At 44.5% G+C, this 12,122-nt stretch overlaps 1 protein-coding gene across 2 annotated transcripts in view; it reads right to left on the bottom strand.

Annotated features, from left to right (window-relative positions):
- The window catches only part of sqor (sulfide quinone oxidoreductase), a 31,100-nt gene extending 29,155 nt beyond the window's left edge, over nt 1-1,945 (bottom strand). The window contains exon 1 of one of the 2 annotated variants that reach the window (XM_033050078.1): nt 1,921-1,945. In XM_033050078.1, coding sequence (XP_032905969.1) covers nt 1,921-1,930 — 10 coding nt within the window. In that variant the 5' untranslated portion in view covers nt 1,931-1,945. Of the gene's footprint in view, nt 1-1,621; nt 1,890-1,920 lie in introns of those variants that run through there. The other variant, XM_033050079.1, reaches the window with a different exon arrangement.
- Nucleotides 1,946-12,122: the final 10,177 nt, after the last annotated feature.

Here is a 12,122-nt window from a genome sequence, read left to right as displayed (position 1 = left end):
GAGTGCTGCTGGAAGGTCATCAACTCGGTGAAAGATGCTCTTTGGTCTGCCTGAGCGCTATTCACTACCCAGCAGAGCGAGATGTCCGTCAGGAAATGTTGCCGACTGGCCCGCTGCAGGAGTACGCGCTGAGGGACGCACTGAAGCTTGGTGCAGCCAACGCCAAGGCTCGGTGGGGGAGGACCACAGTCTAGGGTCCTTCCACTGCTGGACATGAGGGGCAGGGTGTGGTGGAGACGCCCCTCAAAATAAGGGATGGGATCCCATTCCAGTAGGCTACATGAGTGGCAAAGGTGGGGGATAAATTTGTGAAATTTGAGCAATGTATGTAGACTGTATTGAATAATTTGTATAGCCTCCGAAAATGTCGGATGAATTTTTTGCACATTTCATGTATTGTATATATTTATTATCTGAATAAAGTCTATTTTGAAATTAAAAAAAAGTGTACTCCTTCACATCCACTGGTCAAGAGATTCACTAGATCCCGACTGCCCAGACCAGATGTATGTCTTCTTTTCCCTGACCAGAGCCTCAATACCTCTGGTCAACCAGAGCTCCCGAACGTGCCAGCCCTGTCCTTCACCAGTTTTAAAAGCCACCCACTTACGGACCTCCATTTGTGCCAGTCTTGTCCATCACCCAGTTAATCACTGCAACGTCATGCCAAATGCATCCAAAACGAGTTAGATTTAGCTCTTAGGGCTGAAGGAATCAAGTGATATGGGGGAAAAACAGGAACAGGGTACTGATTTTAGATGATCAGCCATGATCATATTAAATGTTGGTGCTGGTTCGAAGAGCCGAATGGCCTACTCCTGCACCTATTTTTCTATGTTTTTATGTGACCAAAGGATGGAAGGGCTAAATAACAGTCCTTCATCGTGACTAAATTATGATATTGCCTCCCCAAAAGCATTGTGGCAATATTTTCATGAGAAGTGCAGCAGTTTGAGTATTTTTTTATATTTCTATTACCCTTGTCCCAATTTAGGTGCACCGAGCCTATCCTTCTCCACAAGTACTTTAAAAGTCTTCTCTGACGACTCGAACCAGAGTGGAGAGGCCAGCGCTAACACCAGAGGCAGGGGAGCGATCTTCCAGAAGGCCAGAGAACTCAGTGAACGGAGGGAGACGCCACTGGCCAAGCCCCAGTGTGGCGGAATGGTGACTGGGACTTGGGGGGTAGAATGGAGTCGATGTATTGTGTGGTTAACCGTGTGTCACTTCCAACTAGGGTTGCCAACTTTCTCAATCCCAAATAAAGGACAAGAGGTCAAAATACGGGACATATACAAACCGATGATCGGCCATGAGAAGGAGGGGTCAGCGGTCAGTGAAGGTCCGGAGGTCGGACAACTGGCCGGGCTGCCGAGCGACCGACGGGGCCACGGGCGGGGCGAGACGCTCCGACCCGACAGACCCCTCGACCCGAGTAGTAGCAACAGTTAAATACGGGACAAGGGTGTACGGGACAAACTAATTTAGCCCAAAACACGGGATGTCCCGGCTCCTACGAGACAGTTGGCAACCCTACTTCCAACCCAACTATCCCGTTCCCTCTCCGCAATACCCTCACCGACCCACCAATCAACCCCTTTTCCCTTCTTCAGCCACTCACCTGCAGTCTCCGGCGGGCAATGAACGCACCTCTTCTGTCTGTGGGACCGCTCCTCTGTGGGATCGAACCGGAGCTCCGGGAATGTCACGCGGTCACATGGGGACGAGCAATACACACCGACAGCACAGGGGGTTGGGGCCAGACCCGGGTCTCGAAGGTGGACTGAGGGAGGATTGGTTCAATTTGGAAGTTACAGATGCTAAGTCCACGGTCCCGCAAAACAAAGTTCTCCCCGACCCGCCTCCCCTCCCCTCCCCTCCCCACATACATAGAACAAACCAGATAACATTAACACATACTTGTAACCATCGCTGATGGCGCCACCCGGTGGAATATATAGCAAATCAAATTCCTGGTGTGTTGCAAAACATACTTGGCTAATAAAGTATGATTATGATTGCTATGTCTCTCCACAGTGGACATTGCTGGTCTCTCTATACTGGACATTGCTGTGCCCGGCCCCCGACCTTGCTAAGTACTGGTCTGGATGGAATCTGTCAGGTCCCTGTCCCTGTCCCTGTGCAGCCAGCCGTTCAGGCATAACAAGAAGGATTAGGGGAGGTGATTCCCAGGGTGCTTTACTAAGGTCCCATCAATTTATCATCATCATCGGCGCAGTCATAGAAACATAGAAAATAGGTGCAGGAGTAGGCCATTCGGTCCTTCGAGCCTGCACCGCCATTCAATATGATCATGGCTGATCATCCAACTCAGTATCCCATCCCTGCCTTCTCTCCATACCCCCGATCCCTTTAGCCACAAGGGCCACATCTAACTCCCTCTTAAATATAGCCAATGAACTGGCCTCAACTACCTTCTGTGGCAGAGAATTCCACAGATTCACCACTCCCTGTGTAAAAAATGATTTTCTCATCTCGGTCCTAAAAGGCTTCCCTCTTATCCTTTAACTGTGACCCCTAGTTCTGGACTTCCCCAACATCGGGAATAATCTTCCTGCATCTAGCCTGTCCAACCCCTAAAGAATTTTGTAAGTTTCTATAAGATCCCCCCTCAATCTTCTAAATTCTAGCGTGTACAAGCCGAGTCTATCCAGTCGAAACAAGTATGACTGTTCTCTCCTCTCCATAGGGTCGTCTACTTGTGGGTCTGCAGATGTCTGTAGAGGCCGATCCGCAATCCACACATCTTGGTGCAATGTGGGCAGTGGAGACTGGCGGTAGTTGGTAGTCGTCGAGCCCCCTTCTCTCTCTCCTTACGGTGCTGTCGCTTTGTCTCTGCGACACGACGTAGTTCCATTTCATGACGTGCAGATCCTTCCTGCACGGATTTCCTCCAGGAGTGCCTGTCTAGTGCAATGCACTCCCAGTTGCTCGATGTGATGTGGAATTTCTTCAGACTGTTCCTGATGTTGTCCTTGAAGCGTTTCTTTGGCCCGCCGGGGGCTTGCCAACCAGGATGTGTGTTGGACATGTGGATGACATGGCCAGTCCATCGAAGTTGGTGCTGCATTATTGTGATGGTGATGCTGGTCATGTTGGCTTCCTCCAAAACGCTGATGTTGGTGCGTTTGTCCTCCCAGCTGATCCTCAGAATCTTTCATAAGGATCTTTGATGGCATTGTACCAGGGCTCTCAGGTGCCTGCTGTAGGTGGTCCATGACTCGGCTCCATACAACAGGGTGGGGAGGACAACGCCTCTGTAGACCAGCAGTTTTGTTTGAGCCTTTAGGTCTCGGTCTTCAAAGACTCTTTTCCTGAGTCTGGCGTAAGCTCCCCTGGCACAACTCAGGCGATGGTTGACCTCAGAGTCGATGTCAGCTTTTGAGGAAAGAATGCTGCCAAGGTAGGGGAAGTGGTCAACATTTTCAAGAGTGGTGTTGTCCACTTTTATAGTGGGCTGGGTAGACGGCTGGTTGGGTGGAGGTTGATGTAGGACCTGGGTCTTCTTGATATTTAAGGCTAGGCCCATGGCTCTGTATACCTTGGCAAAGGCATTCAAGATGCCCTGGAGGTCTTCTGCAGAGTGTGCTCCAATGGCGCAATCGTCCGCGTACTGAAGCTCCATGATGGCGGTGTTACTGACTTTGCTCTTGGCCTTCAACCTATTAAGGTTGAAGAGCCCACCGTCAGTTTTGTAGAGGATTGGGATCCCCTGTTGCAGCTCTTCACCAATGAGGTGAAGTAAGGCAGCAATGAAGACGACAAACAGGGTGGGTGCGATGAGGCGTCCCTGTTTGACCCCCGTTTCCACAGTGAAGGGCTTGGACTCAGAGCCACAGTTGCTGAGCATTGTAACCGACATGCCATAATGTAGAAGCCTCAATATTCTGATTTACTTGTCGTGACAACCGTACCTTGAAGCATGCTTCAAAGAACCTGGCTGTCTACCGAGTCAAAAGCCTTTGTCAGTTCTATGAAGGCCATGTACAAAGGCTACCTTTCTTCAAAGCATTTTTCCTGGATTTGGCGTGCTGAGAATATCATGTCTGCTGTATCTCTGGATGGGCGGAAGCCGCACTGTGATTCTTGGAGTATTTCTGCAGACAGTGGTAGAAGTTTGCGAGGGCACGAGCAAGGACTTTGCCTGTTGTTGACAGGAACGAGATGCCCCTGTAGTTTCCACATTCAGCCTTGTCCCCCTCTCTAAAAAATGGTCACTATTAGAGCATCCCTGAGTTCTGACGAGTTTATACTCTGCATCTGAAACTGAGGAGATCCTCAAACTATTCCTGATCACATCCAGTGCTTGGTGTTGTCCTCAGCCTGGACTATCCCAAGGCAGCATTGGGAATGATAGCTCATAGTAGGGGTACAAAGGAGAGCTACTGCAATAGTGAGCAGATGGGTTAAGGGCAGAAGACATGTTGCCTCCCTGATGCTGGTATCAAGAACATGACCGCAGCTTCACAACATTTTGAGGGGGGAGGTAAACAGATAAAACTGGCGATCTACAATTGAAGCAATGATATAAGTGAAAAGGATGAAGTCAGACATGAAGCAGGGTACGAGGGAACAGATCAGAAACTGGAAAACACTGTCTCATGTTTGGCTGGGGATGTGCAGAAGATCTTGAGATCCTTGCCCTGGGCAAGTCAAGCATCCTTGCAGGGAGATGTGCAAATGTCGCTGTGGAGGGTTTCTTATGTTGTGAGGGCAATTAAAAGCTGACATCCAGGAGGAAGGCAGAAAAATGGGATATGTGAGAGGGCATTTAGCACAAAGAAAGGCAGCAGGAACAGATTCAGAAGTGGAAACTGAAGAAAGGTTTCGGCCCGAAACGTTGCCTATTTCCTTCGCTCCATAGATGATGCCGCACCCGCTGAGTTTCTCCAGCACTTTTGTCTACCTTGGAAACAAAATAATTTTTCAGTGGCTCATGGTTTGCAGATTAATGTAAGGTGGTCGGGCACTGAATGGAAGGCATTGATCGATGGTTTGGTTTATTATTGTCACGTACCAGGATACAGGATAAACTTTGCACATAAGTACTACCAAACCATAGACAAGTACAAGATAGTGCAAAGAGAAAAACACCAGAGTCCAGAGTATAGTGTTACAGATTACTGTGTTAGTTACAGAGAAAAGTGCAAGGTCCGCTATGAGTAATAATGGATGTTTGCAACAATACCCAAGCTTATGGGAGGACCGTTGTATTCTGATAACAAGGAAGATGCTAGGCTTTGAATCTGGTGGTATATGCTTTCAAACTTTTGTATTTTCTGCCCAATGGGAGAGGGGAGAAGTGGAGATGACTGGGGTAAAACAAGTGTGTTGGCCTCTTTCCCGAGGCATCGTAAAGTGAAGATGGAGTTGATGGCATTGGTTTATATTGTCACATTAACTGAGATACAGTGAAAAGCTTTTGATTGCGTGATATCATATAATATTATGCATGAATACAATCAAGCCTTACACAAGTACAGCAGATAGAACAAAGAAAAAATACCAGAGTGCAGAATATAATTTTTCAACATTGTTGAGTGATAGTCACAGATGAAAAGCCCAAGGTCCACAACGAGGTATGTTGGAAGATCAGGGCTGTACTCAAGCTTATGGAAATATCGTTCAGAAGTCTGACACCAGAGAGGAAGAAACTATTCCTGAGTCTGGTGGTACATGCTTTCAAGTTCTTGAATCGTTTGCCCTATGACAGAGGGGAGAAGAGGGAATGATCAGGGTGATAAAGTCCTTGAGTATGTTAACTGCTTTCCAGAGGCAGTGTGAAATAGAGATGGAATTGATGGAATAGAGGCAGGTCTGTGTGATTGACTGGGCTGCATCCACAACTCTCTGCAATTTCTTGTGATCTTGGGCAGAACTGTTCCCAAAACCAGGCTGTGTTGCAACCTGATGCTTTCATTGATGCATCTGTAACCGTTGGTAAGAGACGTTGGAGACGTGTCAAATTTTCTTGGTGTTCTGAGGAAGTAGAGGCATTGTTGGCTTTTTTGGCCGTTGCTTCAATGTAGTTGGTCTGGGCAGATAGTTGGTAATGTTTACATCTTGGAACTTTATGGGGAGGCTGGAGTCTGGACAAGGTGACTGTTACTAAGGCCATGCTCAAATATGCAGGGGTGACAACTGAACATTCCTGGGGCAGGGTTCCAGGGCAAGATGGAAAGGAGAGTGATGCAGACGTGCAATAATACTGGGTACTGAAATACTTGTCAATGAAAGGAATGATCACAATGAGCTAGAAAGATCAAACAAAACCACATGGTCTGAATTAAACCTGGACTGATGACTACTTTGGCCATAGGTGAGTATTTTGGATGCTATGAACATGATTCATGGTTGGGGAGCAGGATGAAGTTAAACTAAACCTGGGTTATGGCCAAGTACAGTGTTATGATAAATGTGCAAAGCATGATAGGAAACAGCTGTGGGAAGACACGTCAGGGTCAGTACAGTGGGAAGGGACGGCTGGGACAGTTAGAAAGGGAAACCTCCAATTCTGGAAACCTGCGATAAAACAGTATGAGAGGGAGGTTCAACAAATACTGAGAATTGAACAGAGTGTTTAGAAGATTCAGCAGTAAAAATAGGAAGAAAAATAGGAAGGCAAAGAGGGTGCCCATAGTTAAAATCAAGTAAAAAATAAGTGAATAGAGGAAAGATGAAGGTGCCCACAAGTGTGAGAAAGACACAAGTAAAGGTTTGAATGCACTTTACACCGTCTCTTAGGAGGACTTTCGGTGGGAAAAAAAAAAATATATTTATAATATTTGGGTAAGCACAACTTCAACAACTCTCAAGAATCTCAGCACAAGGCCTCAGAACATGCAGGTAGCTGCTGGGAGGAATATGTTTATCTTCAGATACATTTGTCCTTCTCAGAGACAACGGAGACTAGTTTGGTGCCAAATGTATTGAATAACCCATGATTTCAGCATTGAGGAGGATTTTTAGTTTTAAAATGTAGCTGTATCAGCAAGGAATTGCAGAAGCTGGTTTACACAAAATGCTGGAGCAACTCAGCAGGTTAGGCACCATCCCTGGAGAACATGGGTAGGTGACGTTTCAGTTCGGGATCCTTCTTCAGAATGCTATTGTGTGTAGATTAGGAAAACTGTTGGTATATTAGGTTTATCGCTGCCAGAGACACCACAAAATTTCACCAAGGACTGGGATCCGGAACAGTGTGAGGGTCATACTGATGTTTTCAAGAGAGTTAGATATAGCTCTTAGGGCTAATGGAATCAAGGGATATGGGGAAAAAGCAGAAACAAGGTACTGATTTTGGATGATCAGCCATGATCATATTGAATGGCAGTGCTGTCTCGAACGGCTGAATGGCCGACTCCTGCACCTACTTTCTGTGTTTCTATCATCAACCGCCACTCGTATTCATGGAGTCCACAATGGGCAGAAGGACATGAGACTTGTTGCTTTATTGGTGTTGTAATAAATCTATTGTATGTACCTCTATATTGTTGACGTGTTCTTTCTCCATCAAAATCTTTGAAAGCTGCTGTACTGTAACATTTTGGTATAGTCGGCATGATTTCTTGGAAATCCTGGAAATTTTTGAAACTTTTTCTTTTTTTAATTTTTTTTTGTTTTATTTATTTATTAGAAGTAAGTACAATACATTGGTACAAAAATTATGTTAACATAATACATTCTCTGTACAACTTCCTTTTTTTTTTTTTTAAAGAGAGAAGTGAGAAAAGAAAGAGGAAAAAGAGGTTGTGAAAAGTGAAGGATAGACTAGTGAACATTAGTGAAAAACAGATAAAGCAAAAGTGAAAAAAAGGAATAAGTGAAGAAGGAAAGCAGGAGGGAGATTATTCAGTCGCTCCAAGGAGATGATTTTTTTATAGTCTGAATCATCTTTCACCCATACATGAAACTGTTAGTTTTCATGATACTATGTCACCACATGAATCCAAGAAATCAATAAATGGGGACCAACTCATTAAGAATTGATCTTGTTTGTCTATTAGGAGGAGTCTAATTTCTTCCAAATGTGCTGTGTCCAGCATATTACTGATCCACATTTTAAATGTTGGTATATTAACATTTTTCCGAAATTTAAGTATTAGTCCTTTTGCTGTTATTAACCCATAATTGAAAAATGAGTTTTGGTGTGTATTTAATTTGTTCCCATCTCCACTTACTCCAAATATAATAATTTCAGTATTAGGTTCCATTTTTGTCTTAAATAGCTTTGAGAATATATCAAATATGTCACACCAAAATTTATAAAGTTTTGTACAAGAGACAAATGAGTGTGTAATATTGGCATTTTGAGAAAGACATTTATCACAAATGGGAGAAATATTTGGATAAAATTTATTCAACCTAGTTTTGGAATAATGTAATCTATATTTATTGTCATTCGGTCTGAACAAAAGTTCGTTGCCTTGCAGTCATACATATAATAAAATAACAAAACACACAATAAACACAAATTTAACATCCACCTCAGTGAGTTCACCAGACACCTCACTGTGATGGAAGGCAAAAATCTTAAGAAAATTTGAGGAAAATGTTGAGAAACACCAAAGACATCAAAGAGAACCCGAGGATGGATGGTCCAACCTGAGGGGTTCAGTATATTGGTTGGTGAAGTGCGGAAATGGAGATCACCTAAGTATTGGGGGAGAGCGTCGAGGGTGGAGGGTAAAGGGTGGCCAGAAAAACTGCCGTACTCAATTATTACATGTTTGCAGGGAGTAGGCTTCCTCAATGTGAAAGAAAACCTCCCAAATGTGGAGTGGATAATTGCACTAAGACAGTATGCTAAAAACAAAAAAGCTGGAAACACAAACTGATAGATCCCTCTGTAATTGGATCCTCGACTTCCTCATTCACAGACCACAGTCTGTTCGCATTGGTGGAAATGTGTCAGGCCCAATAACAATCAGCATGGGAGCACCTCAAGGCTGTATGCTCAGCCCCCTGCTGTACTCACTCTATACTCATGACTGCGTAGCCGGTCATGGGACAAACTCCAGCATCAAGTTCGCCGACAACACCACTGTTGTGGGACGTATCACTGATGGAGACGAGTCAGAGTACAGAAGTGAGATCGACCGACTGACCAAATGGTGCCAGCACAATAACCTGGCTCTCAACACCAGCAAAACCAAGGAGCTGATTGTGGACTTTGGAAGGGGTAGGATGGGGACCCACAGTCCCGTTTATATCGATGGTGGAAAGGGTCAAGAGCTTCAAATTCCTGGGCGTGCATATTTCCGAAAATTTCTCCTGGTCCCAGAACACCGATGCAATCATAAAGAAAGCACATCAGCGCCTCTACTTCCTGAGAAGATTACGAAGAGTCGGTATGTCGAGGAGGACTCTCTCGAACGTCAACAGGTGCACAGTAGAGAGCATGCTGACCGGTTGCATCGTGGCTTGGTTCGGCAACTTGTGCACCCAGGAGCGGAAAAGACTGCAAAAAGTTGTAAACACTCACCAGTCCATCATCAGCTTTGACCTCCCTACCATCGAGGGGATCTACTACAGTCGCTGCCTCAAAAAGGCTGGCAGCATCATCTAGGACCCACACCATCCTGGCCACACACTCTTCTCTCCGCTGCCTTCAGGTAGAAGGTACAGGAGCCTGAAGACGGCAACATCCAGGTTCAGGAACAGCTTCTTCCCCACAGCCATCAAACTATTAAACTCAACATACAAAATCTGAACTTTAATTAGCCTACTGCACTTTATATGCTTATTTATGTGTGTATATATATATTCAATGGTATATGGACACACTGATCTGTTCTGTATTATTTATGCCTACAATATTATGTTGTGGTGAAAGCAAAGCAAGAATTTCGTTGTCCTATCTGGGACACATGACAATAAACTCTCTTGAATCTTGAATCTTAAAAGATTAAATGAGGAATTAGCTGCCCTTGATAAAAAAGTGACCTTGACTGAGGAAGCAAAAACTATGCAGTAACAGGGACACAAGGTCGAATGGAAACAAATGAATTACACCTGTAAGTTAGCTACTGTTCATCAGTAAAAAAAATGAAAGAGGAAGGAGAGGCTGTAAACCCAGCACTGTAATCAGATGACTAGTATTGGGACACTTGCCACTCAAAGGGGAATGGACAATGCCTCGATTGAAGAGGTGGGACAATTAGCTGGCCAGAGAAAAAGAGAACTGCGTGTGAAATGATCCGAGTGTGGGAGAAAATAGTGAGAGAAAATAGTGCACGAGTCAGGCTTTAAATTGAGGCACCAGGAGCAGGTAAAGATGTTTAGCTTGCAAGAAAATATACAGGGCATCATGAGGAGAAATGAAGGTCAGGGCAGAGGGGAACAGAGTGATCATAGAGGGAAGTGTCGCAATGTAGGAGTGTACTTTCATCCTGTCCAGAAGGCAGTGGTTGGCAAATTCCATAGTGTAGCTCAACTGTGGTTACAAGAGTCAACCTGCTCAAAAATACACGACAAACCAGTTTTACAATCAGTCATAAATCAGTTTGATATGTGGTTTTGAAATAGATGGATTAACGATATCGGGATGTCATACTTTAAACATGTTGAACCAACACCCTTGGTTTTAAAGTCTTAAAGTCTAAATGTTTCCCCAAATTAGTATGATTGTGTTCTTATTCTGTTAACTGTTTAACCCTTGAAGAGAAAGTCGTGAAATGACTTAATGTGCCCGACACAATTATTGGGGTTAGTGATTTATTCAAAGTTTTTCTGTTATTCGTGAAGGTTCTAAAGGAAGAGCAATGCAAGCATAGTTTTGTTTTACGTGTTTTAAGTTTTCACACTTCTATACCTTTTGCCTGAATGGAGAGGGAGTGGCCAGGATGCGACTCGTCCTTGATTATGTTGCTGGCCTTGCCGAGGCAGCGTGAGGTATAAATTGAGTCAATGGAAGGGAGGTTGATTTATGTGATGGTCTGGGCTGCATCCACAATTCGCTGCAATTTCCTGCGGTCTTGGATGGAGCTGTTCCCAAACCAAGCTGTGATGCATCCCAATAAAATGCTTTCTACGGCGCATCTGTAGAAGTTGGTGAGAGTTGTTGAAACATGCCAAACTTGCTTAGCCTTCTAAGGAAGAAGAGGCGCTGGTGGGCTTTCTTGATCGGTGTTTCAATGTCAGAGGTTATGGAGCGAATTAAGGAGAATGGGGTTAGGAGGGATAGATAGATCAGCCATGATTCAAAGGTTTCAAAGGTATTTTATTGTCACATGTACCAATTAAGGTAGTGATATTCGATTTACCATACTAAAAAATAGCAACAAGACACACAGCTACATAAATGTTAACATAACCATCCACCACAGCAGATTCCCCACTTTCCTCACTGTGATGGAAGGCAATAAAGTATAATCTTCTTCCTTCTTTATTGATGGAGTAGACTTGATGGGCCGAGTGGCCAAATTCTACACCTATCACATGATCTTCAATATCCGTGGTCCAATAGATGTTGGTGATATTAACTCTTAGGAATTTGAAGTTATCAACCATCTCTGCTTCGGCGTCGTCAATGCAAACTGGGGTATTGGTGGGGGTGCAGAAGACTCTAGCACTAGCAGAGTCTGTCTCAACATCAGCGGCAGAGCTTGTTAGGTGGAGACGGAGTTTGTGAATGGGGATGCATCCAGCCCTGGGAAAAGACTGACCATCCATCTTATCTGCACCCTTCATTACTTTATAAACCTCCATGAGGTCATCCCCTCAGCCTCCAGGAAAGTAAAGCGAGTCCATGCAATCTCCTTATAACTCAATCCTTCCATTCCCGGAAAAGTCTGAAGAGGAGTTCCAACCTGGAACGTTATCTATCCATTTGAACAGGGAGATGTTAATTTATCCAGCCAATGGACTTGGATTTTTGCTGAGACAATGTTGGAATTGCCTTTCCCGTGTGCTTTGAGCTGCTGTAATTAGTTTGTTACTCAGAAGTGTATGTGAGGCTTGACTTCATTGCTGCCTGATCAGCTGTGACAATTGTGAAGAATTTCTTTTTGATATCTGTTTTCTGTGAGATGTGGTTCTGGAGTAGCGACCCACACCTTCCAGATGTCAATGGAGATCTTTATTATATGGTGTAGTTTACA

This window comes from Amblyraja radiata, chromosome 34, assembly GCF_010909765.2.
Source record: "Amblyraja radiata isolate CabotCenter1 chromosome 34, sAmbRad1.1.pri, whole genome shotgun sequence".
In the NCBI taxonomy this organism is placed as follows: Eukaryota; Metazoa; Chordata; class Chondrichthyes; order Rajiformes; family Rajidae; genus Amblyraja; species Amblyraja radiata.
The sequence above is the reverse complement of the archived record's forward strand: the minus strand, read 5'-3'. Positions and strand labels throughout refer to the sequence as shown.